Source organism: Ranitomeya imitator, chromosome 1 (assembly GCF_032444005.1).
Source record: "Ranitomeya imitator isolate aRanImi1 chromosome 1, aRanImi1.pri, whole genome shotgun sequence".
NCBI lineage: Eukaryota > Metazoa > Chordata > Amphibia > Anura > Dendrobatidae > Ranitomeya > Ranitomeya imitator.
Genome location: NC_091282.1, coordinates 568,714,366 through 568,740,544, shown reverse-complemented (window position 1 = coordinate 568,740,544; position 26,179 = coordinate 568,714,366). Strand labels below are relative to the sequence as shown.

The window sequence follows — 26,179 nt, the reverse complement described above, 5'->3', positions numbered from 1 at the left end:
CACTAAACTGGTATTAACTGTCATATCCTCAAGCCCCCCACACTCCGTGCTTCTGTCATATTACCATTTCCCTGACTGCTGACCATGCTTGCATGTGGTGAGTACTTAGACTATGGCCATATGTTATTAATATTTATTCCATTGTTTCCATGGTGCTGTACATGAGGAGGGGTTACATACAAATTACAGATATCACTTACAGTAAGCAAACTAACAATTACAGACTGATAGTGGGGCGAGGACCCTGCCAATGCAGGCTTACATTCTACAGGATGGTGGGGAAGGAGACAATAGGTTGAGGGTTGCAGGAGCTCGGTGATGGTGAGGCGGTAGCTTGAGTAGTAGTGAGGAGGCTGCGGGGTCAGTGCAGGCTGTAGGCTTTCCTGAAAAGGTGGGTTTTCCGTCTGAAGGATCCGAATGTGGTTGATAGTCGGACGTGTTGGGGCAAAGAATTCCAGAGGATGGGGGATGTTCGGGAGAAGTCTTGGGGGGTGTTGGGTGTGGAGCGAATAAGTGTGGAGGGGAGAAGGAGGTCTTGGGAAGACTGGAGATTACGTAAGGGAAGATTAGTTCAGAGATATATGGAGGATACAGGTTTTGGATGGCTTTGTAGGTTAGTATTAGTAATTTGAGCTGGATACGCTGAGGGAATGGGAGCCAGTGAAGAGATTTGCAGAGGGGGTAAGCGGAGGAGCAGCGAGGAGAGAGATGAATTAGTCAGACAGCAGCGTTAAGGATGGACTGCAGAGGTACAAGAGTGTTAGCAGGGAGGCCACAGAAAAGGATGTTGCAGTAGTCAAGGCAGGAGATGATGAGGGCATGCACAAGCATTTTAGTAGATTGACGGTTGAGGAAAGGACAGGTTCTAGAGATATTTTTGAGCTGGAGGCGACAGGAGGTGGAAAGAGCTTGGATGTGTGGTTTGAAGGACAGGGCAGAGTCAAGGAATCCGAGGCAGCGGACTTCCAGTACAGGGGAAAGCGTGATGTCATTAATTGCAATAGATAGGTCAGGTAAGAAAGATCTATGAGATGGAGGAAAGATGATGAGTTCAGATTTGTCCACATTGAGTTTGACGAAGCGAGAGGAGATGGAGGATATCGCTGATACACTTTGGGATTCTGGACAGTAGAGAGGTGATGTCTGGGCCAGCAAGGTAGATCTGAGTGTCATCAGCATAAAGGTAGTACTGGAATCCATGAGACTTTGAGTTGTCCCAGGCCAAGTGTATAGATTGAGAAGAGTAGGGGACTATGAAGACTCTGGATCGAAAAATAAATGCTAAAAACCACAACTTTATTACAAAAAATCTAAAATACATATAGATCATATAACACATTGGTGAGATGTTACAGTCAACGGATACAAGGTCAGAACAGAAGCTACAGACTGATAAGACCCCCTAACACATACCACATATCAGGTAACACGTGACCATAATATTCTGGTAACTCCCTTATTATGCTAATAATGCAGCTAACCTACAGAATGTGTGCCACTACTCCCCCACTCTAGCATATCAATATAGACGCAATGGTCTCCAACTATATAATAGTAAGTCACAGCTAAGAGTGATATCTACCTGTGGTCATACTTGAACCAGGGAGAGAGGGGTCGGTACGACTGAGCGCACCTCGACGCGCGTATTACTGCAACGGCAGCTTCATCAGGAGGTAAGATCCCATTGTTCCTAAAGCCCTTATATAGTGGACCCTGATGTGCAGATGTCCAGCTCCTGCTCAGCGGCGCACCGGCATCTATATTGATATGCTAGAGTGGAGGAGTAGTGGCACACATTCTGTAGGTTAGCTGCATTATTAGCATAATAAGGGAGTTACCAGAATATTATGGTCACGTGTTACTTGATATGTGGTATGTGTTAGGGGGTCTTATCAGTCTGTAGCTTCTGTTCTGACCTTGTATCCGTTGACTGTAACGTCTCACCAATGTGTTATATGATCTATATGTATTTTAGATTTTTTGTAATAAAGTTGTGGTTTTTAGCATTTATTTTTCGATCCAGAGTCTTCATAGTTCTCTATTGGTGTGCAGTGCTTGCTTATGAAGGGATCCTGTTACTGATATGAGGGTGTGTTGTTTTGAGAAGAGTAGGGGTCCTAGAACAGAGCCTTGGGGGACTCCAACAGAGGGTGGGATGAGGTGGAAGCATGGGAGTGGAAGACGCTGAATGTGCGGTTGGAAAGGTATGAGGAGATCCAGGATAGGGCGAGGTCTTTGATGCCAAAGGAGGAGAGGATCTGTAGTAGGAGGCAGTGGTCAACTGTGTCGAAAGCAGAGGACAAGTCTAGAAGGAAGAGTACAGAGTATTGTCCATTAGCTTTCGTGGTAAGTAGGTCGTTAGTGATTTTGGTCAGGGCTGTCTCAGTTGAGTGATGGGGGCGGAAACCACATTGTACATTGTCAAAGAGCAAGTTAGATGAGAGGTGGAAGGAAAGTTCAGCGTGGCTGTGCTGCTCCAGGAGTTTGGAAGCGAATGGGAGCAGCGATATTGGGCGATAGCTGCACATAGCTGTTGGATTGAGGATTGGCTTTTTAAGGATAGGCGTGATTGTGGCAAGTTTGAAAGCAGAAGGGAAAGTGCCAGAAGTTAGTGATAAGTTGAAGAGGTGGGTTAGGGATGGGATAAGAGTGGTGGTTAGGTTGGGGAGGAGATGGGATGGGATGGGGTCGATCACACAAGTGGTGAGGTGCGATTTGGAGAGGAGACAATTAAGCCCCCCTTCAGTGATGTTGTATAGGGAGGTTATGGGGTTTGGGCATTGGTCTGGTATACAAAGGGGTTGTGGTGCTTGAACAATGAAGATTTGCCTTGTTTGTCGATCTTATTTTTAAAATGTGTGGCAAAGTCCTCGGCAGAGATGAGGGAGGCTGGAGGGGACAGTGGGGGGCGGAGGATGGAGTTAAAGGTTTTTAATAACTTCTTGGGGTTGTAGGATATGGAAGATACAAGGGTTGTGAAGTAGGCCTGTTTAGCAGAGTTGAGAGCAGATTTAAAAGCGAGTGTTGCCTGTTTGAATGCAGTGAAGTCGTCTTGCGAATGTGTTTTCTTCCAATGCCGCTCTGCAACCCTGGACACTTGCCGGAGCTTTTTAGTGGTGTTATTGTGCCAGGGTTGTCTATTGATACGTCCCACTCTGCCATGAACGAGAGGGGCAACCGTGTCAATAGCTGTGCGAGAGTGGCATTGTAGAAAGCAGCGGCACTGTCGTGGAGTGAGGATATGGATGTCAGTGGTAGGGTAGAGTCAGAGTGTGTGGGTGTCCAGGTGTGCAAGGTTTCTGCGGGGGTGCGCATGTTGCTGGACATGAGTGACCGGTGAGAAGGACAGGGATGAGCAGATGGTGGTCGGATAGAGGGAGAGGGGAGGTGGTGAAGTTCGATAGAGAGCAGAGATGGGTGAAGACCAGGTCTAGTGTATGTCCGTCTGTGTGGGTGGCTACGGAGGACCACTGAGTAAGTCCAAAAGATGAAGTAAGGGACAAGTTTTTGGAGGCTGTTGACTGAAGGGTATCAGTGTGGATGTTGAAGTCACCCATGATGATGGTGGGAATGTCAACAGAGAGAAAGTGAAGAAGCCAGGTGGAGAATTGGTCAATAAATGCAGTGGCTGGACCCGTAGGTCGGTATATGATGGCCACTTGGAGGTTGGAGGGAGTGTAGATGCGGACAGAGTGGACTTCAAAAGTGGGGAGGATAAGGGAGGGTAGCGGTGGGATTGGGTTAAAGGTGCAGTTTGAAGAAAGGAGAAGACCCACTCCTCCACCATGTCTGTTGCCGGGGTGAGGGGTGTGGGTGAAGTGGAGGCCGTCGTAACATAGCGCAGCAGGGGAGGTGGTATCAGAGGGTGTTAGCCATGTTTCTGTGAGGCCAAGGAAGGCAAGCTTGTGAGAGAGAAAAAGGTCATGAATCACATGAAGCTTATTGCAGATTGAGTGGGCATTCCAGAGTGCTCCAGAGAGGGAGCAGGGGGGTGGTGGGCGTCGGGGGCACGAGTTTTATGTTGGAAAGACTGCGGTAGTTCATATTAGATAGGGATTGGTAGGAGGGGTAGTAATGGGAGGTATGAGCTGTGGGGTCCAGGGTTGGGAGATATGTCGCCAGCAGTGAAGAGAAGCAGAGAAAGGGAGAGCAGGTGAGAGGAGAGTGGCTGGCTTGTGTTATTAGGACAGATTTGAGGTTGAGGAGCAGCTCAGCAGAGGAGGTCAGGTGGGGAGGGAAGGGGAGATGATTATTTGGTTAGAGGGTGCTGGAGTTTATGGATAGTGAAAGAGAGAGAGGATTAGCGGCGCAAACACTGTAAGGGCATATGTAAACATGGTGAATGAATAAGATGGGTTAGTACAAAAGCTAGATCCAAGTAATGAGAAGTGCTTATTCAGCAGATATACCCAAAAGAGAGAGATATATAGAGTCGGGTCCTGACTCCTGCTGTGATTAACTGCCGTTGATATAACTGCGGCATCTCAATGCTTACTGCGAGATGCTTTGCTGCATGGATGCGCATGCCTGACCCCACACGCATGCACCCCTTAAGATGCTACTAAATTTATAGGACTGAGTAAAAGATCAGGTGAGCGGGATTGTGGGATTTTATTTGGGATAAATTAGCAATTGGCCAACACCCCAGGGGAGGTTACATGATCAAAGGCACTGGGCCTGACTACAACCATATGCTCTAACACTTTGCACAAGCTAGTATCTCCTGTGACCCCAGCATGGATATACAGCAGTAAGTATTTAATACAATGCAACAAATGAATTTAGCAAACATTCAGCAGGCACGCTAAAGAAATTGTTGCAGGATGATAGGCAGCAGATGACAGCAAGCAGAGATTCTACCATTAAAGAAATTGTTGCAGGATGATAGGCAATAGATGACCGCAATTAAATCATATAAACCAAACCACATAAGCACTCTAACAACAAGTCATAAAGTGCCAAGATGTAGCAAGAAAGGTTTAGTGCACACATATAGGGCAACCAATAAAGATCAAAAGCACCAAGAGAACCAAATTAATATAAAAGTAACAATTTTATTAACTCAAAAATAACATAACAGATAGTAAGACGATAGAGAACACAGGGAGATGATAAAGGACTCGCCAAAAAAAGGGTGGCAAAGCAGTACCCAACAGGCAATCAATAGTCAGTATTTAGTAAACAGATAGCCAGCTCCAAAAGTGCCAGTGCATTGTGCAGAAAATTCATAGGGATATAAATATATACCAAAATGTAAAAGATGCAGGGGCACCATAAAGTCTCATCACAAGGTTGCCCAAGGATAACCTATAAGTAACAAGAGAGCATGACCCATGATAGTAATAACGGATATAATTACCTGAGGGACCACGATGCCACCCACCCCTCAGGTAATTATATCCGTTATTACTATCATGGGTCATGCTCTCTTGTTACTTATAGGTTATCCTTGGACATCCTTGTGATGAGACTTTATGGTGCTCCTGCATTACATTTTGGTTTATATTTATATCCCTATAAATTTTCTGCACAATGCACTGGCACTTTTGGAGCGAGCTGACTATCTGTTTACTAAATACTGACTATTGATTGCCTATTGGGTACTGCTTTGCCACCTTTTTTTGGTGAGTCCTTTGTCATCTCCCTGTGTTCTCTATTGTCTTACTATCTGTTATGTTATTTTTGAGTTGATAGAATTGTTATTTTTCTATTAATTTGGTTCTCTTGGCGCTTTTGTTCTTTATTAGTTGCCCCAGCAGATGAAAGCAAGCAGAGATTCTACCTGTGTGAAGAGAGGAGATGGATGTTAGTTCCCGGCCGTTGAAATAACTGCGGCGTTTCAATGCTTAGCAGCGTGATGCTTTGCTGCAGGGATGCGCGTGCCTGACCCCCCCCCCCTTACCCCTCCCACCATATGTTCAGCCCAAACAATGTGTAAAGGAGACACTTTTAGATTCTGACATTTTCTCTTGTATGCCCTGAAATTACTAAAAATGAAAAGCTATTCTGTTGTGTATCATTGCAGCACTGAAATCTTCTCCTTCCAAGAAGGGTCGAAGCACTCTCCTGGCACCTAGACCCTTGGGACCGACCGCAGCATTCTCTGCAGGACAGATACCTATGGAACGAGATGAAGAGAGATATGACCTGCGTGGGGTGCGCAGCTACCCTACCTTAGAGGATGATGGTAAAGTAATTAGTCTTGGTTATTATGATGATCGTGTCTGCACTATTCCGTTTGAGCTTTGTGATTTGAGAAGCAGAATGGCAGACTCCAAACACTTTTTTTGCTTTCATAAAATATTACATTTTCTTTGGTCTCAAAATTGACCGTGTTGACATTACAGGGAGAAAAAGACCAGTGCATCCACACTATTGTGTACAGGTGCCAACCATATAGGCATATAACTTGAAAAATAAAGGTTGATCCATGATTTACCAAGAGTGAGTGCTCTAGAACATTGAAATTGCATTATTGCCATAGAAAATTGAAAAAAGAAAAGTGCTACATAATGTATACATGAAATATTCATCTGCAAAATTTCTATGAAAAATACAGTAAAAAAGAATGTACTTAGCGAATAGATTGGCCAATATACTGTACAGACCAAAGTTTGGACACACCTTCTCATTTAAACATTTTTCTGTATTTTCATGACTATGAAAACTGTACATTCACACTGAAGGTATCAAAACTATGAATTAACACACATGGAGTTATATACTTAACAAAAAAGTGTAAAACAACTGAAATTATGTCTTATATTCTAGGTTCTTCAAAGTAGCCACCTTTTGCTTTGATGACTGCTTTGCACACTCTTCGTATTCTCTTAATGAGCTTCAAGAGGTAGTCACCAGGAATGGTCTTCCAACAATCTTGAAGGAGTTCCCAGAGATGCTTAGCACTTGTTGGCCCTTTTGCCTTCACTCTGCGGTCCAGCTCACCCCAAACCATCTCAATTGGGTTCAGGTCTGGTGACTGTGGAGGCCAGGTCATCTAGCGTAGCACCCCATCACTCTCCTTCTTGGTCAAATAGCCCTTACACAGCCTGGAGTTGTGTTTGGGGTCATTGTCCTGTTGAAATATAAATGATGGTCCAACTAAACGCAAACCGAATGGAATAGCATTATTATTATTATTTGTTATAGCGCCATTTATTCCATGGTGCTTTACATGTGAGGAGGGGTATACATAATAAAAACAAGTACAATAATCTTAAACAATACAAGTCATAACTGGTACAGGAGGAGAGAGGACCCTGCCCGCGAAGGCTCACAAAATCTTCAAGGGATGGATGAGGATACAGTAGGCGAGGATAGAGCTGGTCATGCAGTGGTTTGGTCGATCGGTGGTTACTGCAGGTTGTAGGCTTGTTGGAAGAGGTGGGTCTTCAGGCCCTTTTTGAAGGTTTCGATGGTAGGCGAGAGTCTGATGTGTTGTGGTAGAGGGTTCCAGAGTAGGGGTGATACGCGAGATAAATCTTGTATACGATTGTGGGAAGAGGAGATAACAGGCGAGTAGAGAAGGAGATCTTGTGAGGATCAGAGGTTGCGTGTAGGTAAGTACCAGGAGACGAGGTCACAGATGTATGGAGGAGACAGGTTATGGATGGCTTTGTACGTCATGGTTAGGGTTTTGTACTGGAGTCTCTGGGCAATGGGGAGCCAGTGAAGGCAGAGGCCGGGGAATAGCGGGGGACAGGTGGATTAGTCGAGCAGCAGAGTTTAGAATAGATTGGAGGGGTGCGAGAGTGTTTGAGGGGAGGCCACAGAGCAGGAGGTTGCAGTAGTCAAGGCAAGAGATGATGAGGGCATGCACTAGGGTTTTTGCAGATTCTTGGTTGAGGAATGTACGGACTCGTGAAATATTTTTGAGTTGAAGTCGGCAGGAAGTGGAAAGGGCTTGGATATGTGGTTTGAAGGAGAGATCAGCATCAAGGATTACCCCGAGGCAGCGAGCTTGAGGGACTGGGGAGAGTGGGCAGCCATTTACTGTAATGGATAGGTTCGTGGGGGGGTCGCGTGAGATGGGGGAAAGATGAGGAATTCTGTTTTGTCCATGCTAAGTTTCAGAAATCTAGCGGAGAAGAAGGATGAAATAGTGGACAGACATTGAGGGATTCTGGTTAGAAGGGAGGTGATATCTGGTTCAGAGATGTAGATCTGTGTGTCATCAGCATAGAGATGATACTGAAAACCGTGAGATTCTATGAGCTGTCCCAGGCCAAAAGTATAAATGGAGAAGAGCAGGGGCCCTAGAACTGAACCTTGCGGGACTCTAGCAGATAGTGGGCGAGGTGGTGTGTGAGTGGGAGACACTGAATGTCCTGTCTGTTGGGTATGATGAGATCCAGGATAGGGCCAAGTCTGTGATGCCAAGGGATGAAAGGGTCTGTAATAATAGGGAATGGTCCACTGTGTCAAAGGCAGCCGACAGGTCGAGGAGGAGGAGGACAGAGTACTGTCGCTTGCTCTTGGCGGTTAAGAGGTCATTGGTGATATTAGTTAGGGCAGTTTCAGTGGAATGGTGTGACCGGAAGCCAGATTGTAAGCGGTCAAAGAGGGAGCAAGAAGAGAGATGGGAGGACAGTTCAAGGTAGACGTGTTGTTCCAGTAGTTTGGAGGCATAGGGGAGAAGTGATATAGGGCGATAGCTAGATACAGAGAAGGCTTTTTGAGGATAGGTGTGATGGAGGCATGTTTAAAGCATGAGGGGAAAACACCAGTTGTTTGTGATAGGTTGAAGAGATGGGTTAGGGTTGGGATGAAGACTGTGGTGAGGTTTGGGATGAAGTGGGATGGGAGCGGGTCAAGTGCACAGGTGGTGAGATGCGATCTTGAGAGTAGAGTGGAGAGTTGATCTTCTGTGATGATGGAGAAGTTGGTTTTGGAGGCGAAGGGCTGGGAAGTCGGGAGGAAGGGCTCTGGGGGTTGTTGACCAAAACTGCCTCTGATGTTATCAATCTTCTGCTTGAAAAATGAGGCAAAGTCTTCAGCTGAGATGAGTGGGGAGGGAGGAGGTGCTGGGGGACGGAGGAGATAATTGAAGGTCTTGAATAACTGTTTAGGGTTGAGACAGGGAGGATATGAGAGATGAGAAGTAGGTTTGTTTAGCTGTGACGATTGTGGTCTTGAAAGTAGTGAGGGACTGTTTGAATGCAAGCGATGAAGTGCTCGTTGGAGTGGTATCTTTTCCATCTGCACTCAGCAGCCCTGGAAGCTCGCCTCAGTTCTTTGGTCAGGCTGGTGTGCCAGGGCTGTCTGTTGATTTTTTGAGCTTTGGTATGTGTAAGTGGGGCAGCAGATTCCAAAGCTACAGCTATTGCGGTGTTATATAGAGCGGCAGCATCATCCGCATTGTGTAAGGAACTTATATCTGTGAGAGGGAGGAGGGATTGAGAGAATTAATGTAGGTCAAGATGCTTAAGATTTCTGCGAGGGTGTGAAAGTTTGTGCGGTGGGGATTGTAGACATGGAGTAGAAAGGGAAGAGACTGTGAGAAGGTTGTGGTCAGAGAGAGGAAGAGGTGAGTTAGAGACGTTAGATAGGGAGCAGAGGCAGGTGAAGATGAGGTCCAGTGTGTGACCATCTTTGTGGGTGGCTGTAGAAGACCATTGTGTGAGGCTGAAGGAGGAAGAAAGAGATAGAAGTTTAGTGGCAGCTGCGATGGAAGTGTCAATGGGGATGTTGAAGTCACCCATGATGATAGTGGGGATGTCCGCGGAAAGGAAATGAAGTAGCCTGGTGGTGAAGTGGTCAAAGAAGGTGGTGGCTGGCCCTGGGGGGTGGTAAATGACAGCCAGTTGGAGGTTGGAGGGGGAGTAGATGCGCACAGAGTGCACCTCAAAGGAAGGGAGGGTAACAGAGGGTGGCAGTGGGATTGGGGTGAAGGAGCAGTTTTCTGACAGGCGAAAACCAATTCCTCCACCATGTTTGCTGCTGGGGCGGGGTGTGTGGGAAAGGTGGAAGCCACCGTAAGAGAGTGCAGCAGGGGAGGCTGTGTCAGAAGGGGTGAGCCAGGTTTCGGTGATGGCGAGGAAGGAAAGTTTGGTAGCAACAAAAAGATCATGGATGTAGGAAAGCTTGTTGCAGACAGAGCGAGCATTCCACAGAGCTCCTGTTAGTGGGATTGGGGAAGCGGGGGCTGGGTGAATGGGTATAAGGTTAGAGAGGTTACGGAAGGTTGTGATAGAGCGTGGATGGGAGGTAGAAATGACTGTGGGAATGTGGTGAGGAGGACCAGGATTTGGAGAGATATCACCAGCAGTGAGAGGGAGCAGAGAAAGTGTTAGCTGGTGGGAGCAGGAGAGGGTATGAGGGGGCTGTCTGTGTTTGGAGGCAGAGGATTGTAGGTTAAGGAACATTTCTGAGGAGGAGGTGAGGTGGATGGGGAGGATTGAAGCAGAGATTAACAGTTCCTTACTTGGTGTGGGGATTAGGGGAGGTAGTGTAAAGTGAAGAATTATAGGGGTGAAAGTGAAAACAAACAGAAACATTGTTTACAGTGACTGGCCAGTTACCTTCAGTTCCCTTCTGGTTCAATTCGGGTTTTAATTCTACTGTAAACTTCACACTTCTAGGACACACTTATAGGAATCACACTGCAGACTGAAGTCTATGCAGACTTGAGTTATGCAATATATGTACAACTAAGAGCATTCAGGTGTGAAGCAGAGAGGAGTGGTCTCTGCTCATCATAGCATGCTGCTGCAAGATACTGTGGTAGCCATGCTGTTTCAGTATGCCTTCAATTTTGAATAAATCCCCAACAGTGTCACCAGCATAGCACCCCCACACCATCACACCACCTCCTCCATGCTTTACGGTGGGAACCAGGCATGTAGAGTCCATCCGTTCACCTTTTCTGCATCGCACAAAGACACGGTGGTTGGAACCACAGATCTCAAATTTGGACTCATCAGACCAAAGCACAGATTTCCACTGGTCTAATGTCCATTCCTTGTGTTCTTTAGGCCAAACAAGTCTCTTCTGCTTGTTGCCTGTCCTTAGCAGTGGTTTCCTAGCAGCTATTTTACCATGAAGGCCTGATGCACATAGTCTCCTCTAAACAGTTGTTGTAAAGATGTCTGCTGCTAGAACTCTGTGAGGCATTGACCTAGTCTCTAATCTGAGCTGCTGTTAACCTGCGATTTCTGAGGCTGGTGACTCGGATAAACTTATCCTCAGAAGCAGAGGTGACTCTTGGTCTTCCTTTCCTGGGGCGGTCCTCATGTGAGCCAATTTCTTTGTAGCGCTTGATGGTTTTTGCCACTGCACTTGGGGACACTTTCAAAGTTTACCCAATTTTTTTGGACTGACTGACCTTCATTTCTTAAAGTAATGATGGCCACTCGTTTTTCTTTACTTAGCTGCTTTTTTCTTGCCATAATAGAAATTCTAGCAGTCTATTCAGTAGGACTATCAGCTGTGTATCCACCAGACTTCTGCTCAACACAACTGATGGTCCCAACCCCATTTATAAGGCAAGAGATCCCACTTATTAAACCTGACAGGGCACACCTGTGAAGTGAAAACCATTCCCGGTGACTACCTCTTGAAGCTCAATGTGAAGAGTGTGCAAAGCAGTCATCAAAGCAAAAGGTGGCTACTTTGAAGAACCTAGAATATAAGACATAATTTCAGTTGTTTCACGCTTTTTTGTTATGTATATAATTCCACATGTGTTAATTCATAGTTTTGGTGCCTTCAGTGTGAATGTACAATTTTTATAGTCCTGAAAATACAGAAAAATCTTTAAATGAGAAGGTGTGCCCAAACTTTTGGTCTGTAGGGTATGTGAGCCATGTCAACGCGTCCTTCAATAGTTGGGTGCGGTTTCAATGTTCTAGAGTATTCATTCTTCGGCAGCACGGTGGCGCATTGGTTAGCACTGCAGCCTTGCAACGCTGGAGTCCTGGGTTCAAACCCCACCAAGGACAACATCTGCAAAGAGTGTGTATGTTCTCTCCGTGTTTGCGTGAGTTTCCTCCGGGCACTCCAGTTTCCTCCCACATTCCAAAGACATAATGATAGGCAACCTAGATCGTGAGCCCCAACAGGGCCAGTGATATGTTAGTGCTATATAAAAATGAAGATTATTATTCTTGATAAATCATGGTGCAACCTTTATCTTTTTCAAGACATTACACTGAGAACATTCTTTGAATTTCTGTGAGATTCTTAAGCAGTAGAGAAATAATATCTTCTTTGTACAAAGTATTCCTCCCCTCCCCTGAGCCAAAGTGAGGTGCCCTACACATGTATATGAGAGTCATGCAAATATTCAAAAAGCATGTAACCTTGTACAGTCATGGACAAAAATTTTGAGAATGAGACAAATATTAATTTTTCCAAAGTCTACTGCTTCATTTTTTCTAATGGCAATTTGCATGTCAGAGTGATCAGCTTAACAGCAATTACTGTACTTGCAAAGTCAATATTTGCCCAGAAAATGAACTTTAACCCCCAAAACACATTTCAACATTATTGCAGTCCTGCCTTAAAAGGAGCAGCTAACATCGTTTTAGTGATTGATCCATTAACACAGGTGTGGGTGTTGATGAGGACAGGGCTGGCGATCAATCAGTCATGATTAAGTAAGAATGACATCACTGGACACTTTAAAAGGAGGCTGGTGCTTGGTATCATTGTTTCTCTTCAGTTAACCATGGTTATCTCTAAAGAAACACGTGCAGCCATCATTGCACTGCACAAAAATGGCCTAACAGGGAAGAGTATCGCAGCTACAAAGATTGCACCTCAGTCAACAATCTATCGCATCATCAAGAACTTCAAGGAGAGAGCTTCCATGGTTGTCAAAAAGGCTCCAGGGCGCCCAAGAAAGACCAGCAAGCGCCAGGACCGTATCTTCAAACTGTTTCAGCTGCGGGATCGGACTACCAGCAGTGCCGAGCTTGCTCAGGAATGGCAGCAGGCTGGTGTGAGTGCTTCTGCACGCACTGTGAGGTGGAGACTCTTTGAGCAAGGCCTGGTTTCAAGGAGGGCAGCAAAGAAGCCACTTCTCTCCAGAAAAAACATCAGGGACCGACTGATATTCTGCAAAAGGTACAGGGAGTGGACTGCTGAGGACTGGGGCAAAGTCATTTTCTCTGATGAATCCCCTTTTCGATTGTTTGGGACATCTGGAAAACAGCTTATTCGGAGAAGAAGAGGTGAGCACTGCCACCAGTCTTGTCTCATGCCAACTGTAAAGCATCCTGAAACCATTCATGTGTGGGGTTGCTTCTCAGCCAAGGGAATCGGCTCACTCAGTCTTGCCTAAAAACACAGCCATGAATAAAGAATGGTACCAGAATGTCCTCCAAGAGCAACTTCTCCCAACCGTCCAAGAGCAGTTTGGCGCCCAACAATGCCTTTTCCAGCATGATGGAGCACCTTGCCATAAAGCAAAGGTGATAACTAAATGGCTCATGGAACAAAACATAGAGATTTTGGGTCCATGGCCTGGAAACTCCCCAGATCTTAATCCCAGAACTTGTGGTCAATCATCAAGAGACGGGTGGACAAACAAAAACCAACAAATTCTGGCAAAATGCAAGCATTGATTATGCAAGAATGGACTGCTATCAGTCAGGATTTGGTCCAGAAGTTGATTGAGAGCATGCCAGGGAGAATTGCAGCGGTCTTGAAGAAGAAGGGTCAACACTGCAAATATTGACTTGCTGCATTAACTCATTCTAACTGTCAATATAACCTATTGGTACTCATAATATGATTGCAATTATATTTCTGTATGTGATATAAACATCAGACAAACACTAATAAAAACCAGAGGGCAGCAGATCATGTGAAAATATAATTTTGGTATCATTCTCAAAACTTTTGGCCATGACTGTATAAGGCTAGAGAGATGTCATTTATCTGTTTCTCCATTCCTATTGAAGAAGAAACTATTTGGGAGTGTGTTACTCTAGGACAGGCTACCTATGAATGCAAAGTATTCATTAAACAACTCGACAAAATATATGACATAAATTACATTTTATTGTACATGCTTGAAAACATAAGATTTGCAGCAATGAGGAATCCAAAGAGTAAGGATCAAGTAAAGAAAGGTGTTGGTTAGTCAGGTCTGACCCGAATCTTTTGGACTCCTGGCGCCGCACTGCATTTTTGGTAAACACTTTATCTACTATGTGTTTTTATATGTCTACCTGTGATCTGTGACACTCTATTTGGCTCATACCTTACCTTACTTTCTTGACCATGTGCCATCTCTGTGTCGCATTGTTAGTCACTAGTTACAGCTTTATTTTGTGTACCTTTGTGCTTTTCCTTAAAATATCTTTGTACTCATTTGCTAACCACTGTGTGGCGCCATCTCATGGCTAACTTTGGTATTTTCACTGTTTTTAAATATTATCAATAAGTTTATTTTTTACCTACTTTGGTCATTCACACCGGTTTCTTATATGATTTCTATTTGTGTCTTGTAGAACCATATCATTAATCCTTTATATATACTTTGTTACATTATTGTACTTCACATATGATGCCATATTTTGCTTTCATACGTTAGTGTATGTACATGGTCTAAAATGGTAAGCTACACAAGCAATGCACTAATTATATATGTCACTGACCTTTTTATATCTACCGTATGTACTCGAGTATAAGCCGACCCAAGTATAAGCCGACCCCCCCTAATTTTGCCACAATAAACTGGGAAAACTTATTGACTCGAGTATAAGCCTAGGGTAGGAAATGCAGCAGCTACCGGTGAATTTCAAAAATAAAAATAGATGCTCCATACCGTTCATTATTGCCCCATAGATGCTCCATATAAAGCTGTGCCATATATAATGCTCTGCACCGATCATTATGGCCCCATAGATGCTCCATATAAAGCTGTGCCATATAGAATGCTCTGCACAGTTCATTATGGCCCCATAGATGCTCCATATAAAGCTGTGCCATATAGAATGCTCTGCACCGATCATTATGGCCCCATAGATTCTCCATATAAAGCTGTGCCACATATAATGCTCTGCACCGTTCAATATGGCCCCATAGATGCTCCATTTAAAGCTGTGCCATATAGAATGCTCTGCACCGTTCATTATGGCCCCATAGATGCTCCATATAAAACTGTGCCATATAGAATGCTCTGCACCGTTCATTATAGCCCCATAGATGCTCCACATAAAGCTGTGCCATATATAATGCTCTGCACCCTTCATTATGGCCCCATAGATGCTCCATATAAAGCTGTGCCATATGGAATGCTCTGCACCCTTCATTATGGCCCCATAGATGCTCCACATAAAGCTGTGCCATATATAATGTTCTGCACCGTTCATTATGGCCCCATAGATGCTCCACATAAAGCTGTGCCATATATAATGCTCTGCACCGTTGATTATGGCCCCATAGATGCTCCACATAAAGCTGTGCCCCATATATAATGCTCTGCACTGTTCATTATGGCCCCATAGATGCTCCATAGAAAGCTGTGCCATATAGAATGTTCTGCACCGTTCATTATGGCCCCATAGATGCTCCATATAAAGCTGTGCCATATAGAATGCTCTGCACCGTTCATTATGGCCCCATAGATGCTCCATATAAAATTGTGCCCCATATATATTGCTCTGCACCGTTCATTATGGCCCCATAGATGCTCAATATATAGCTGTGCCATATAGAATGCTCTGCACCGTTCATTATGGCCCCATAGATGCTCCATATAAAACTGTGCCCCATATATATTGCTCTGCACCATTCATTATGGCCCCATAGATGCTCCATATAAAACTGTGCCATATAGAATGCTCTGCACCGTTTATATGGAGCATCTATGGGGCCATAATGAAGCTGTGCCATATGGAATGCTCTGCACCGTTCATTATGGCCCCATAGATGCTCCATAGAAAGCTGTGCCATATATAATGCTCTGCACCGTTGATTATGGCCCCATAGATACTCCATATAAAGCTGTGCCATATAGAATGCTCTGCACCGTTCATTATGGCCCCATAGATGCTCCATATAAAACTGTGCCCCATATATATTGCTCTGCACCGTTCATTATGGCCCCATAGATGCTCAATATAAAGCTGTGCCATATAGAATGCTCTGCACCATTCATTATGGCCCCATAGATGCTCCATATAAAACTGTGCCATATAGAATGCTCTGCACCGTTTATATGGAGCATCTATGGGGCCATAATGAAGCTGTGCTATATGGAATGCTCTGCACCGTTCATTATGGCCCCATAGATGCTCCACATAAAGCTGTGCCACATATAATGCTCTGCACCGTTTATATGGAGCATCTATGGGGCTATTATGAAGCTGTGCCATATGGAATGCTCTGCACCGTTCATTATGGCCCCATAGATGCTCCATAGAAAGCTGTGCCATATAGAATGCTCTGCACCATTTATATGGAGCATCTATGGGGCCATAATGAAGCTGTGCCATATAGAATGCTCTGCACCGTTCATTATGGCCCCATAGATGCTCCATAGAAAGCTGTGCCATATATAATGCTCTGCACCGTTGATTATGGCCCCATAGATACTCCATATAAAGCTGTCCAATATATAATGCTGCTGCAATAAAAAAAAAATCATACTCGCCTCTCTTCGCTCAGGACGCCGGCGCTTTCAATATTTACCTGCTCCCCGTGCGGCTCCGTCTCCAGCACTCTATGGGAGGTGGAGCCGCATATTCATGACTGTCATGAGTGGTACCATGTGACCGTTCAATACAGGAAGAATCTGCAGCGCTGGAAGAAGCAGGGACCTCGCCGGAGCAGGTAAGTATAATTACTCAGTCCCCGCCCCCCCTCACCTGCCGATCCCCGGGTATGACTCGAGTATAAGCCGAGAGGGGGACTTTCAGCCCCAAAAAATGGGCTGAAAATCTCGGCTTATACGCGAGTATATACGGTATTCTATATGCATACGCTGTGATGTTACTGTATGCGGTAGAGCCCTTAACGATCAGGGGTATTTCAGTTTTTGAATTTCAGACTTTCAGCTTTCGTTTGAGGGTATCCACATTAAAATTGGATGAAGGGTTTAGGAGTTTCAGCTCCTTGTGAGTTCTGTTTTTGGGCTCCCTCTGGTGGTTACTGATGGTACTGGGTGACTTGTGTTCTCTGCGGTCTCTGGTGTCCACCTGTTCTATCAGGTTATGGGAGTTTCCTATTTAACCTGGCTTTTTTGTCATTTCCTCGCCGGCTATCAATGTAATCAGCGTGTCTTTTTACCTCTGCTCCCTGCGTCTGTTATCTTCAGGACAAGCTAAGTTTTGATTTTCCTGTTCCACGTTTTGCTTAATTTTTGTCTTAGTCCAGCTTGCAGATATGTGATTCCTTGCTGTTGGTTGCTCTAGTGGGCTGAAATTACTCCTCATGTTCCATGAGTTGGCACATGAGTTCAAGTAATTTCAGGATGGTTTTTTGAAGGGTTTTTCGCTGACCGCGCAGTTCACTTTTGTATCCTCTGCTATCTAGCTTTAGCGGGCCTCATTTTTGCTGATTCTATTTTCATAACTACGTATGTGCTTTCCTCTCATTTCACCGTTATTACATGTGGGGGGCTGCTATTTCTGTGGGGTGTTTCTCTGGAGGCAAGTGAGGTCTGTGTTTCTTCTTATAGGGGAAGTTAATCCTTCGGCTGGCGCGAGACGTCTAGGAATCATCGTAGGCACGTTCCCCGGCTACTGCTAGTTGTGTGTTTAGGTTCAGGATCGTGGTCAGCTCAGGTTCCATCACCCTAGAGCTTGTTTTGTTTTTGTGCTTGTCCTTTTGTGATCCCCTGCCATTGGGATCATGACAGTATAGCCGGCCTAAAAAAAATTGGTCATCGTTTTGGCTGAAGTAGGAGGAAAAGTAGTCTGAGGAAGTTTTTTTTTTTTTTTTTTCTCCCCTCCTCAGTGTTTGCTGCCTAGCCTTAATTGCAGCTTGACTGCTTTTTTCCTCCTCTTAATCCTTGAATGGCTCTGACCTCAGCTGTTTATCATGGACGTCCAGAGTTTGGCTTCCAGCCTGAATAATCTTGCTGCTAAGGTTCAAAATATACAAGATTTTGTTGTACATACGCCTATGTCTGAACCTAGAATTCCTGTCCCAGAGTTTTTTTCTGGAGATAGATCTAGTTTTCTGAATTTTAGGAACAATTGCAAGTTGTTTCTTTCCTTGAAATCTCGCTCCTCTGGAGACCCTGCTCCGCAGGTCAAGATTGTTATATCTTTCCTGCGGGGTGACCCTCAGAATTGGGCATTTGCATTGGCACCAGGGGATCCTGCGTTGCTCAATGTGGATGCGTTTTTTCTGGCCTTGGGTTTGCTCTATGAGGAACCTAACCTAGAGATTCAGGCTGAAAAAGCTTTATTGGCTCTCTCTCAGGGGCAAGATGAAGCAGAAATATATTGTCAGAAATTTCGGAAATGGTCGGTGCTTACTCAGTGGAATGAGTGAGCTCTGGCTGCAAAATTCAGAGATGGCCTTTCTGAGGCCATTAAAGATGTTATGGTGGGGTTCCCGGTGCCTACAGGTCTGAATGAGTCCATGACTATGGCTATTCAGATTGATCGGCGTTTACGGGAGCGCAAACCGGTGCATCATTTGGCGGTGTCTTCTGAACAGGCACCTGAGATAATGCAATGTGATAGAATTCAGTCCAGAAGTGAACGGCAAAATTATAGGCGGAAAAATGGATTGTGTTTTTATTGTGGTGATTCAGCTCATGTTATATCAGCATGCTCTAAACGCACAAAAAAGGTTGATAAGTCTGTTGCCATTGGTACTTTACAGTCTAAGTTCATTCTGTCTGTGACGCTGATTTGTTCATTATCATCCATTTCCGTCGATGCCTATGTGGATTCAGGCGCTGCCCTGAGTCTTATGGATTGGTCATTTGCCAATCGCTGTGGGTTTAGTCTGGAACCTCTGGAAGTTCCTATTCCTTTGAAAGGAATTGACTCTACACCTTTGGCTATGAATAAACCTCAGTACTGGACACAAGTGACCATGCGTATGACTCCCGTTCATCAGGAGGTGATTCGCTTCCTGGTACTGTATAATTTACATTATGTCTTAGTGCTTGGTCTGCCATGGTTACAAACTCATAACCCAGTCCTGGACTGGAAAACAATGTCTGTGTTAAGCTGGGGATGTCAGGGGGTTCATGATGATGCATCTCCGATTTCTATCGCTTCATCTACTCCTTCTGAGGTTCCGATATTTTTGTCTGATTATCGGGAGGTTTTTGAGGAGCCTAAGCTCAGTTCGCTTCCTCCTCACAGGGATTGCGATTGTGCTATAGATTTGATTCCTGGCAGTAAGTTCCCTAAAGGTCGTTTGTTCAATCTGTCAATGCCAGAGCATACTGCTATGCGGAATTATGTTAAGGAGTCCTTGGAAAAGGGACATATCCGTCCATCTTCGTCCCCTTTGGGAGCAGGTTTTTTTTTTGTGGCCAAAAAAGATGGTTCCTTGAGGCCTTGCATAGATTATCGTCTTTTGAATAAGATTACAGTCAAATATCAGTATCCTTTGCCATTGTTGACTGATTTGTTCGCTCGCATTAAGGGGGCTAAATGGTTCACTAAGATTGATCTTCGGGGTGCGTATAATCTTGTGCGGATAAGACAGGGTGATGAGTGGAAAACCGCATTTAATACGCCTGAGGGCCATTTCGAGTATTTGGTGATGCCTTTTGGACTTTCTAATGCTCCTTCTGTCTTCCAGTCTTTTATGCACGATATTTTCCGTGAATATCTGGATAAATTTATTATCGTGTATTTGGATGATGTTTTGTTTTTTTCTGATGACTGGGAGTCTCATGTTCAGCAGGTCAGGAAGGTGTTTCAGGTCCTGCGGGCCAATTCTTTGTTTGTAAAAGGTTCTAAATGTCTCTTTGGAGTCCAGAAGATTTATTTTTTGGGGTATATTTTTTCCCCTTCTACTATTGAGATGGATCCCGTCAAGGTTCAGGCTATTTGTGACTGGACGCAGCCTACATCTCTTAAGAGTCTACAGAAGTTCTTGGGCTTTGCTAATTTTTATCGTCGCTTCATAACTAATTTTTCTAGTGTTGTTAAGCCTTTGACGGATTTGACTAAAAAGGGTGCTGATGTTACTGATTGGTCTCCTGCGGCTGTGGAGGCCTTTCAGGAACTTAAGCGCCGGTTTTCTTCTGCTCCTGTGTTGCGTCAGCCAGATACGTCGCTTCCTTTTCAGGTTGAGGTTGATGCTTCCGAGATCGGAGCGGGGGCGGTTTTGTCACAGAGAAGCTCCGATGGCTCAGTGATGAAGCCATGTGCGTTCTTTTCTAGAAAATTTTCGCCCGCTGAGCGGAATTATGATGTTGGTAATCGGGAGCTTTTGGCCATGAAGTGGGCATTTGAGGAGTGGCGTCATTGGCTTGAGGGTGCTAGACATCGTGTGGTGGTCTTGACTGATCACAAAAATCTGATGTACCTTGAGTCTGCCAAGCGTCTGAATCCTAGACCGGCTCGTTGGTCACTGTTTTTCTCCCGTTTCAATTTTGTGGTTTCATACCTGCCAGGTTCAAAGAATGTGAAGGCGGATGCTCTTTCTAGGAGTTTTGTGCCTGACTCCCCTGGAAATTCTGAGCCCACTGGTATCCTTAGGGATGGGGTGATTTTGTCGGCTGTCTCCCCAAACTTGCGACGTGCTTTGCAGGAGTTTCAGGCGGATAAACCTGATCGTTGTCCGCCGGAAAGACTGTTTGTTCCGGATAATTGGACCAGTAGAGTTATCTCCGAGGTCCATTCTTCTGTGTTGGCAGGTCATCCTGGAATATTTGGTACTAGAGACTTGGTGGCCAGGTCTTTTTGGTGGCCTTCCTTGTCGAGGGATGTGCGTTCTTTCGTGCAGTCTTATGGAGTTTGCGCTCGGGCTAAGCCTTGCTGTTCTCGGGCCAGTGGATTGTTGTTACCTTTGCCTATCCCGAAGAGGCCTTGGACGCACATTTCCATGGACTTTATTTCGGATCTCCCTGTCTCTCAAAAAATGTCCGTCATATGGGTTGTGTGTGACCGCTTTTCTAAGATGGTTCATCTGGTACCCTTGCCTAAGTTACCTTCCTCCTCTGAGTTGGTCCCTCTGTTTTTTCAAAACGTGGTCCGTTTGCATGGCATTCCGGAGAACATCGTTTCTGACAGGGGATCCCAGTTTGTGTCTAGATTTTGGCGGACGTTCTGTGCTAAGATGGGCATTGATTTGTCCTTTTCGTCTGCATTCCATCCCCAGACGAATGGCCAGACGGAACGAACTAATCAGACTTTAGAAACTTATTTAAGGTGTTTTGTTTCTGCTGATCAAGATGACTGGGTTTCCTTTTTGCCGCTTGCCGAGTTTGCCCTTAATAATCGGGCTAGTTCTGCTACCTTGGTTTCTCCTTTCTTTTGTAATTCGGGGTTTCATCCTCGTTTTTCCTCTGGTCAGGTGGAGCCTTCTGATTGTCCTGGAGTGGACATGGTGGTGGATAGGTTGCATCGGATTTGGAGTCATGTGGTGGACAATTTGAAGTTGTCCCAGGAGAGGGCTCAGCAGTTTGCTAATCGCCGTCACCGCGTGGGTCCTCGACTTCTTGTTGGGGACTTGGTGTGGTTGTCTTCTCGTTTTGTTCCTATGAAGGTCTCTTCTCCTAAGTTCAAGCCTCGGTTCATCGGTCCCTATAGGATCTTGGAAATTCTTAACCCTGTGTCGTTTCGTTTGGATCTCCCGGCATCGTTTGCTATTCATAATGTGTTCCATCGGTCGTTGTTGCGGAAGTATGAGGTACCTGTCGTTCCTTCGCTTGAGCCTCCTGCTCCGGTGCTGGTGGAGGGTGAATTGGAGTATGTTGTGGAGAAGATCTTGGATTCTCGTGTTTCCAGACGGAAACTCCAGTATTTGGTCAAGTGGAAGGGTTATGGTCAGGAGGATAATTCTTGGGTGATTGCCTCTGATGTTCATGCTGCCGATTTGGTCCGTGCTTTTCATAGGGCTCATCCTGGTCGCCCTGGTGGTTCTCGTGAGGGTTCGGTGACCCCTCCTCAAGAGGGGGGGTACTGTTGTGAGTTCTGTTTTTGGGCTCCCTCTGGTGGTTACTGATGGTACTGGGTGACTTGTGTTCTCTGCGGTCTCTGGTGTCCACCTGTTCCATCAGGTTATGGGAGTTTCCTATTTAACCTGGCTTTTTTGTCATTTCCTCGCCGGCTATCAATGTAATCAGCGTGTCTTTTTACCTCTGCTCCCTGCGTCTGTTATCTTCAGGACAAGCTAAGTTTTGATTTTCCTGTTCCACGTTTTGCTTAATTTTTGTCTTAGTCCAGCTTGCAGATATGTGATTCCTTGCTGTTGGTTGCTCTAGTGGGCTGAAATTACTCCTCATGTTCCATGAGTTGGCACATGAGTTCAAGTAATTTCAGGATGGTTTTTTGAAGGGTTTTTCGCTGACCGCGCAGTTCACTTTTGTATCCTCTGCTATCTAGCTTTAGCGGGCCTCATTTTTGCTGATTCTATTTTCATAACTACGTATGTGCTTTCCTCTCATTTCACCGTTATTACATGTGGGGGGCTGCTATTTCTGTGGGGTGTTTCTCTGGAGGCAAGTGAGGTCTGTGTTTCTTCTTATAGGGGAAGTTAATCCTTCGGCTGGCGCGAGACGTCTAGGAATCATCGTAGGCACGTTCCCCGGCTACTGCTAGTTGTGTGTTTAGGTTCAGGATCGTGGTCAGCTCAGGTTCCATCACCCTAGAGCTTGTTTTGTTTTTGTGCTTGTCCTTTTGTGATCCCCTGCCATTGGGATCATGACACTTAACATGTGCCACCCTGTTTTAAAGGGACCAAAAGTAATTGGACAATTGACTCCAAGGCTATTTCATGGACACGTGTGGGCAATCGCTTCGTTATGTAATTCTCAATTAAGCAGATAAAAGGCCTTGAGTTGATTTGAGGTGTAGTGCTTGCATTTGGAAGGTTTTGCTGTGAAGTAAACATGTGGTCAAAGGAGCTCTCCATGCAGGTGAAACAAGCCATCCTTAAGCTGCGAAAACAGAAAAAACCCATCTGAGAAATTGCTACAATATTAGGAGTGGCAAAATCTACAGTTTGGCACATCCTGAGAAAGAAAGAAAGCACTGGTGAACTCATCAATGCAAAAGACCTGGGCGCCCACGGAAGACAACAGTGGTGAATGATCGCAGAATAATCTCCATGGTGAAGAGAAACACCTTCACAACAGCCAACCAAGTGAACAACACTCTCCAGGAGGTAGGCGTATCAATATCCAAATCTACCATAAAGAGAAGACTGCATGAAAGTAAATACAGAGGGTTCACTGCACGGTGCAGCCACTCATAAGAATCAAGAATAAAAAGGCTAGACTGGCTTTTGCTAAAAAACATCTAAAAAAGCCAGCACAGTTCTGGAAGAACATTCTTTGGACAGATGAAACAAAGATCAACCTCTACCAGAATGATGGAAATAGAAAAGTATGGTGAAGGCGTGGTACAGCTCATGATCCAAAGCATACCACATCATCTGTAAAACACGGCGGAGGCAGTGTGATGGCTTGGGCATGCATGGCTGCCAGTGACACTGGGTCACTAGTGTTTATTGATGATGTGACACAGGACAGAAGCAGCTTAATGAATTCTGGGGTATTCAGAGCCATACTGTGTGCTCAGATCCAGCCAAATGCAGCAAAACTGGTTGGACGTCGTTTCATACTACAGATGGGCAATGACCCAAAACATAAAGCCAAAGCAACCCAGGAGTTTATTAAAGCAAATAAGTGGAATATTCTTGAATGGCCAAGTCAGTCACCTGATCTCAACCCAATTGAGCATGCATTTCACTTGTTAAAGACTAAACTTCAGACAGAAAGGCCCACAAATAAACAGCAACTGAAAACCACTGAAGTGAAGGCCTGACAGAGCATCAAAAAGGAAGAAACACAGTGTCTGGTGATGTCCATGAGTTCAAGACTTCAGGCAGTGATTGCCAACAAAAGGTTTTGAACCAAGTACTAAAAATGAACATTTTATTTAAAATTATTGAATCTGTCCAATTACTTTTGTTCCCTTTAAAAACAGGGTGGCACATGTTAAGGAGCTGAAACTCCTATACCCTTCATCCAATTTTAATGTGGATACCCTTAAATTAAAGCTGAAAGTCTGAACTTCAACTGCATCTGAATTGTTTTGCTTAAAATTCATTGTGGTAATGTCTATTACCAAAATTAGAAAAATGTTGTCTCTGTCCAAATATATATGGACCTAACTGTACTTCCGTTATGCACAAGTTAAATGCTGCTGTCAGAGATTGCAGCATTTAACTAGTTAACCGCCGCAGGTGGATCGCGATTCTACCATCTGTTGTTGCGGGCGCATGTCAGCTGTATAGATCAGCTGTCATGTGCCCAGAAAGGTGCGGGCTCTGCTTCGGAGCCCTCACCAAATGGGGAGTCTGGCATAGGCGTACTATTATGCCCAATGTCAGAAAGAGGTTAAACAGGCTAATCCATATAAGCAAAGCTTATTGTGGTCCTGTGACTGTACCATGGGTAAGCATTAACTAAACAGCTCTGCTTTATATGGATTCTTTTCTTGGTCCTTCCTCTTACATGTATTATTGTTACATATCTTAATTTAGTTTTGTTAGGAAGTTAGAATGGGTTAAATTTGACCAGTGATTTCTCATTTCTACAACAAAATTTACAAAATCTTTTTTTAGGGACCACATCACATTTCAAGTGACTTTGAGGAACCTATATGACAGCATATACCCAAAAGTGACACCATTCTAAAGTGCACCCTTCAGGATGCACAAAAATTAACATTTAACTTTTTTTCACACAAATTTCACTTCAGACCCACATTTTTTTATTTTCACAAGGGTAACGGGAGAAAATGGACCCCATAATTAGTTGTGCAATTTCCCCTGATCATCCTGATACCCCATATGTGAGGGAAAACCATTGTGTCGGGTGCACGGCAGAGCTTGGAAGGGAAGGAGCGCCGTTTGACTTTTTGAACTAAAAAACGGCTCGAGTCTAAATCGGACGCTGTGTTGTATATAGAGAACCCCTGATGTGCCTAAACAGTGGAAACCTCCTCAAAAGTGAACCATTTTGGAAACTAGACCCCCCCCCCCCAAGGAATTTATCTAGATGTGTTGAGCATCTTGAACCCCCAGGTACCTCACAGAAAATTATAATCTAGAGCCTTGAAAATGGCAAAATCAGTTTTTTTTCCACAAACGGTACCCCAAAAATTGTTGTGCAATTTCTCCTGAGTATGCCAATACCCCATGTGTGGAGGAAATCTACTGTTTGGGCTCTTGGGAGAGAAGTAGTGATGGGTTTAGAGAGCATACTTTGACAGAATGGTCTGCACCATATTGCATTTTTAGAGCCCCTAAAAATCTGTGGAAATTCAGAATTGAACAGCCAATCACAGTGATCATAGTTTTGGGGGTGGGTGGGAGTTGTTGCCACCCTCCAGGGGGATGATTCCATATGCTCTGTGATCATCAAGCGCTTAGTCACTGTGATCGCATGATTGACATGACTGCGTTGGTCAGGAATTGCTTAAAAAAAAAAAAAGCAGAACAAACTGTCAATGTATCTAAACTGGACATTCCCAAGAAAACAAATTTATTTTTTTTTCTTGGCAAGCAAAATGACTAATGAGAATCTGAAATCCCATTTTAAATGGGTTGTGTCAGCTTCTTTTTTTCTGGAGTGCTCCACAGGCTTCCCTTTGTCAGGGGTGGTGTGCTACTGAAGATTGACAGTTTGCACCAGGGCATGATCGTGCCACTGGATCAAGCGAAGCCCACTTCCTGGCTGCAAACAGAGGCAGCTTTGCCTCTATAGCGCCAGAGAAGAACAAGTACTGGTTGGATCTGACCTGCTTCCTTTAACCCCTTCCCGACCTTTGACGCATACGCTGCGTCATGAAAGTCGGTGCCATTCCGACCCATGACGCAGCATATGCGTCATGGAAAGATCGCGTCCCTGCAGGCCGGGTGAAAGGGTTAACTCCCATTTCACCCGATCTGCAGGGACAGGGGGAGTGGTAGTTTAGCCCAGGGGGGGTGGCTTCACCCCCTCGTGGCTACGATCGCTCTGATTGGCTGTTGAAAGTGAAACTGCCAATCCGAGCGATTTGTAATATTTCACCTAAAAAAC

General features: G+C 44.9%; 1 protein-coding gene across 10 annotated transcripts in view; it reads left to right on the top strand.

Annotated features, from left to right (window-relative positions):
• PIP5K1C (phosphatidylinositol-4-phosphate 5-kinase type 1 gamma) overlaps nucleotides 1-26,179 on the top strand; it is a 264,928-nt gene that overhangs the window by 122,671 nt on the left and 116,078 nt on the right. For all 10 annotated transcript variants that reach the window (XM_069767800.1, XM_069767795.1, XM_069767799.1 and 7 more), the window contains one exon: nucleotides 6,026-6,187. In XM_069767800.1, the coding sequence (XP_069623901.1) occupies nucleotides 6,026-6,187 (162 nt within the window). The remainder of the gene's footprint in view (nucleotides 1-6,025; nucleotides 6,188-26,179) is intronic.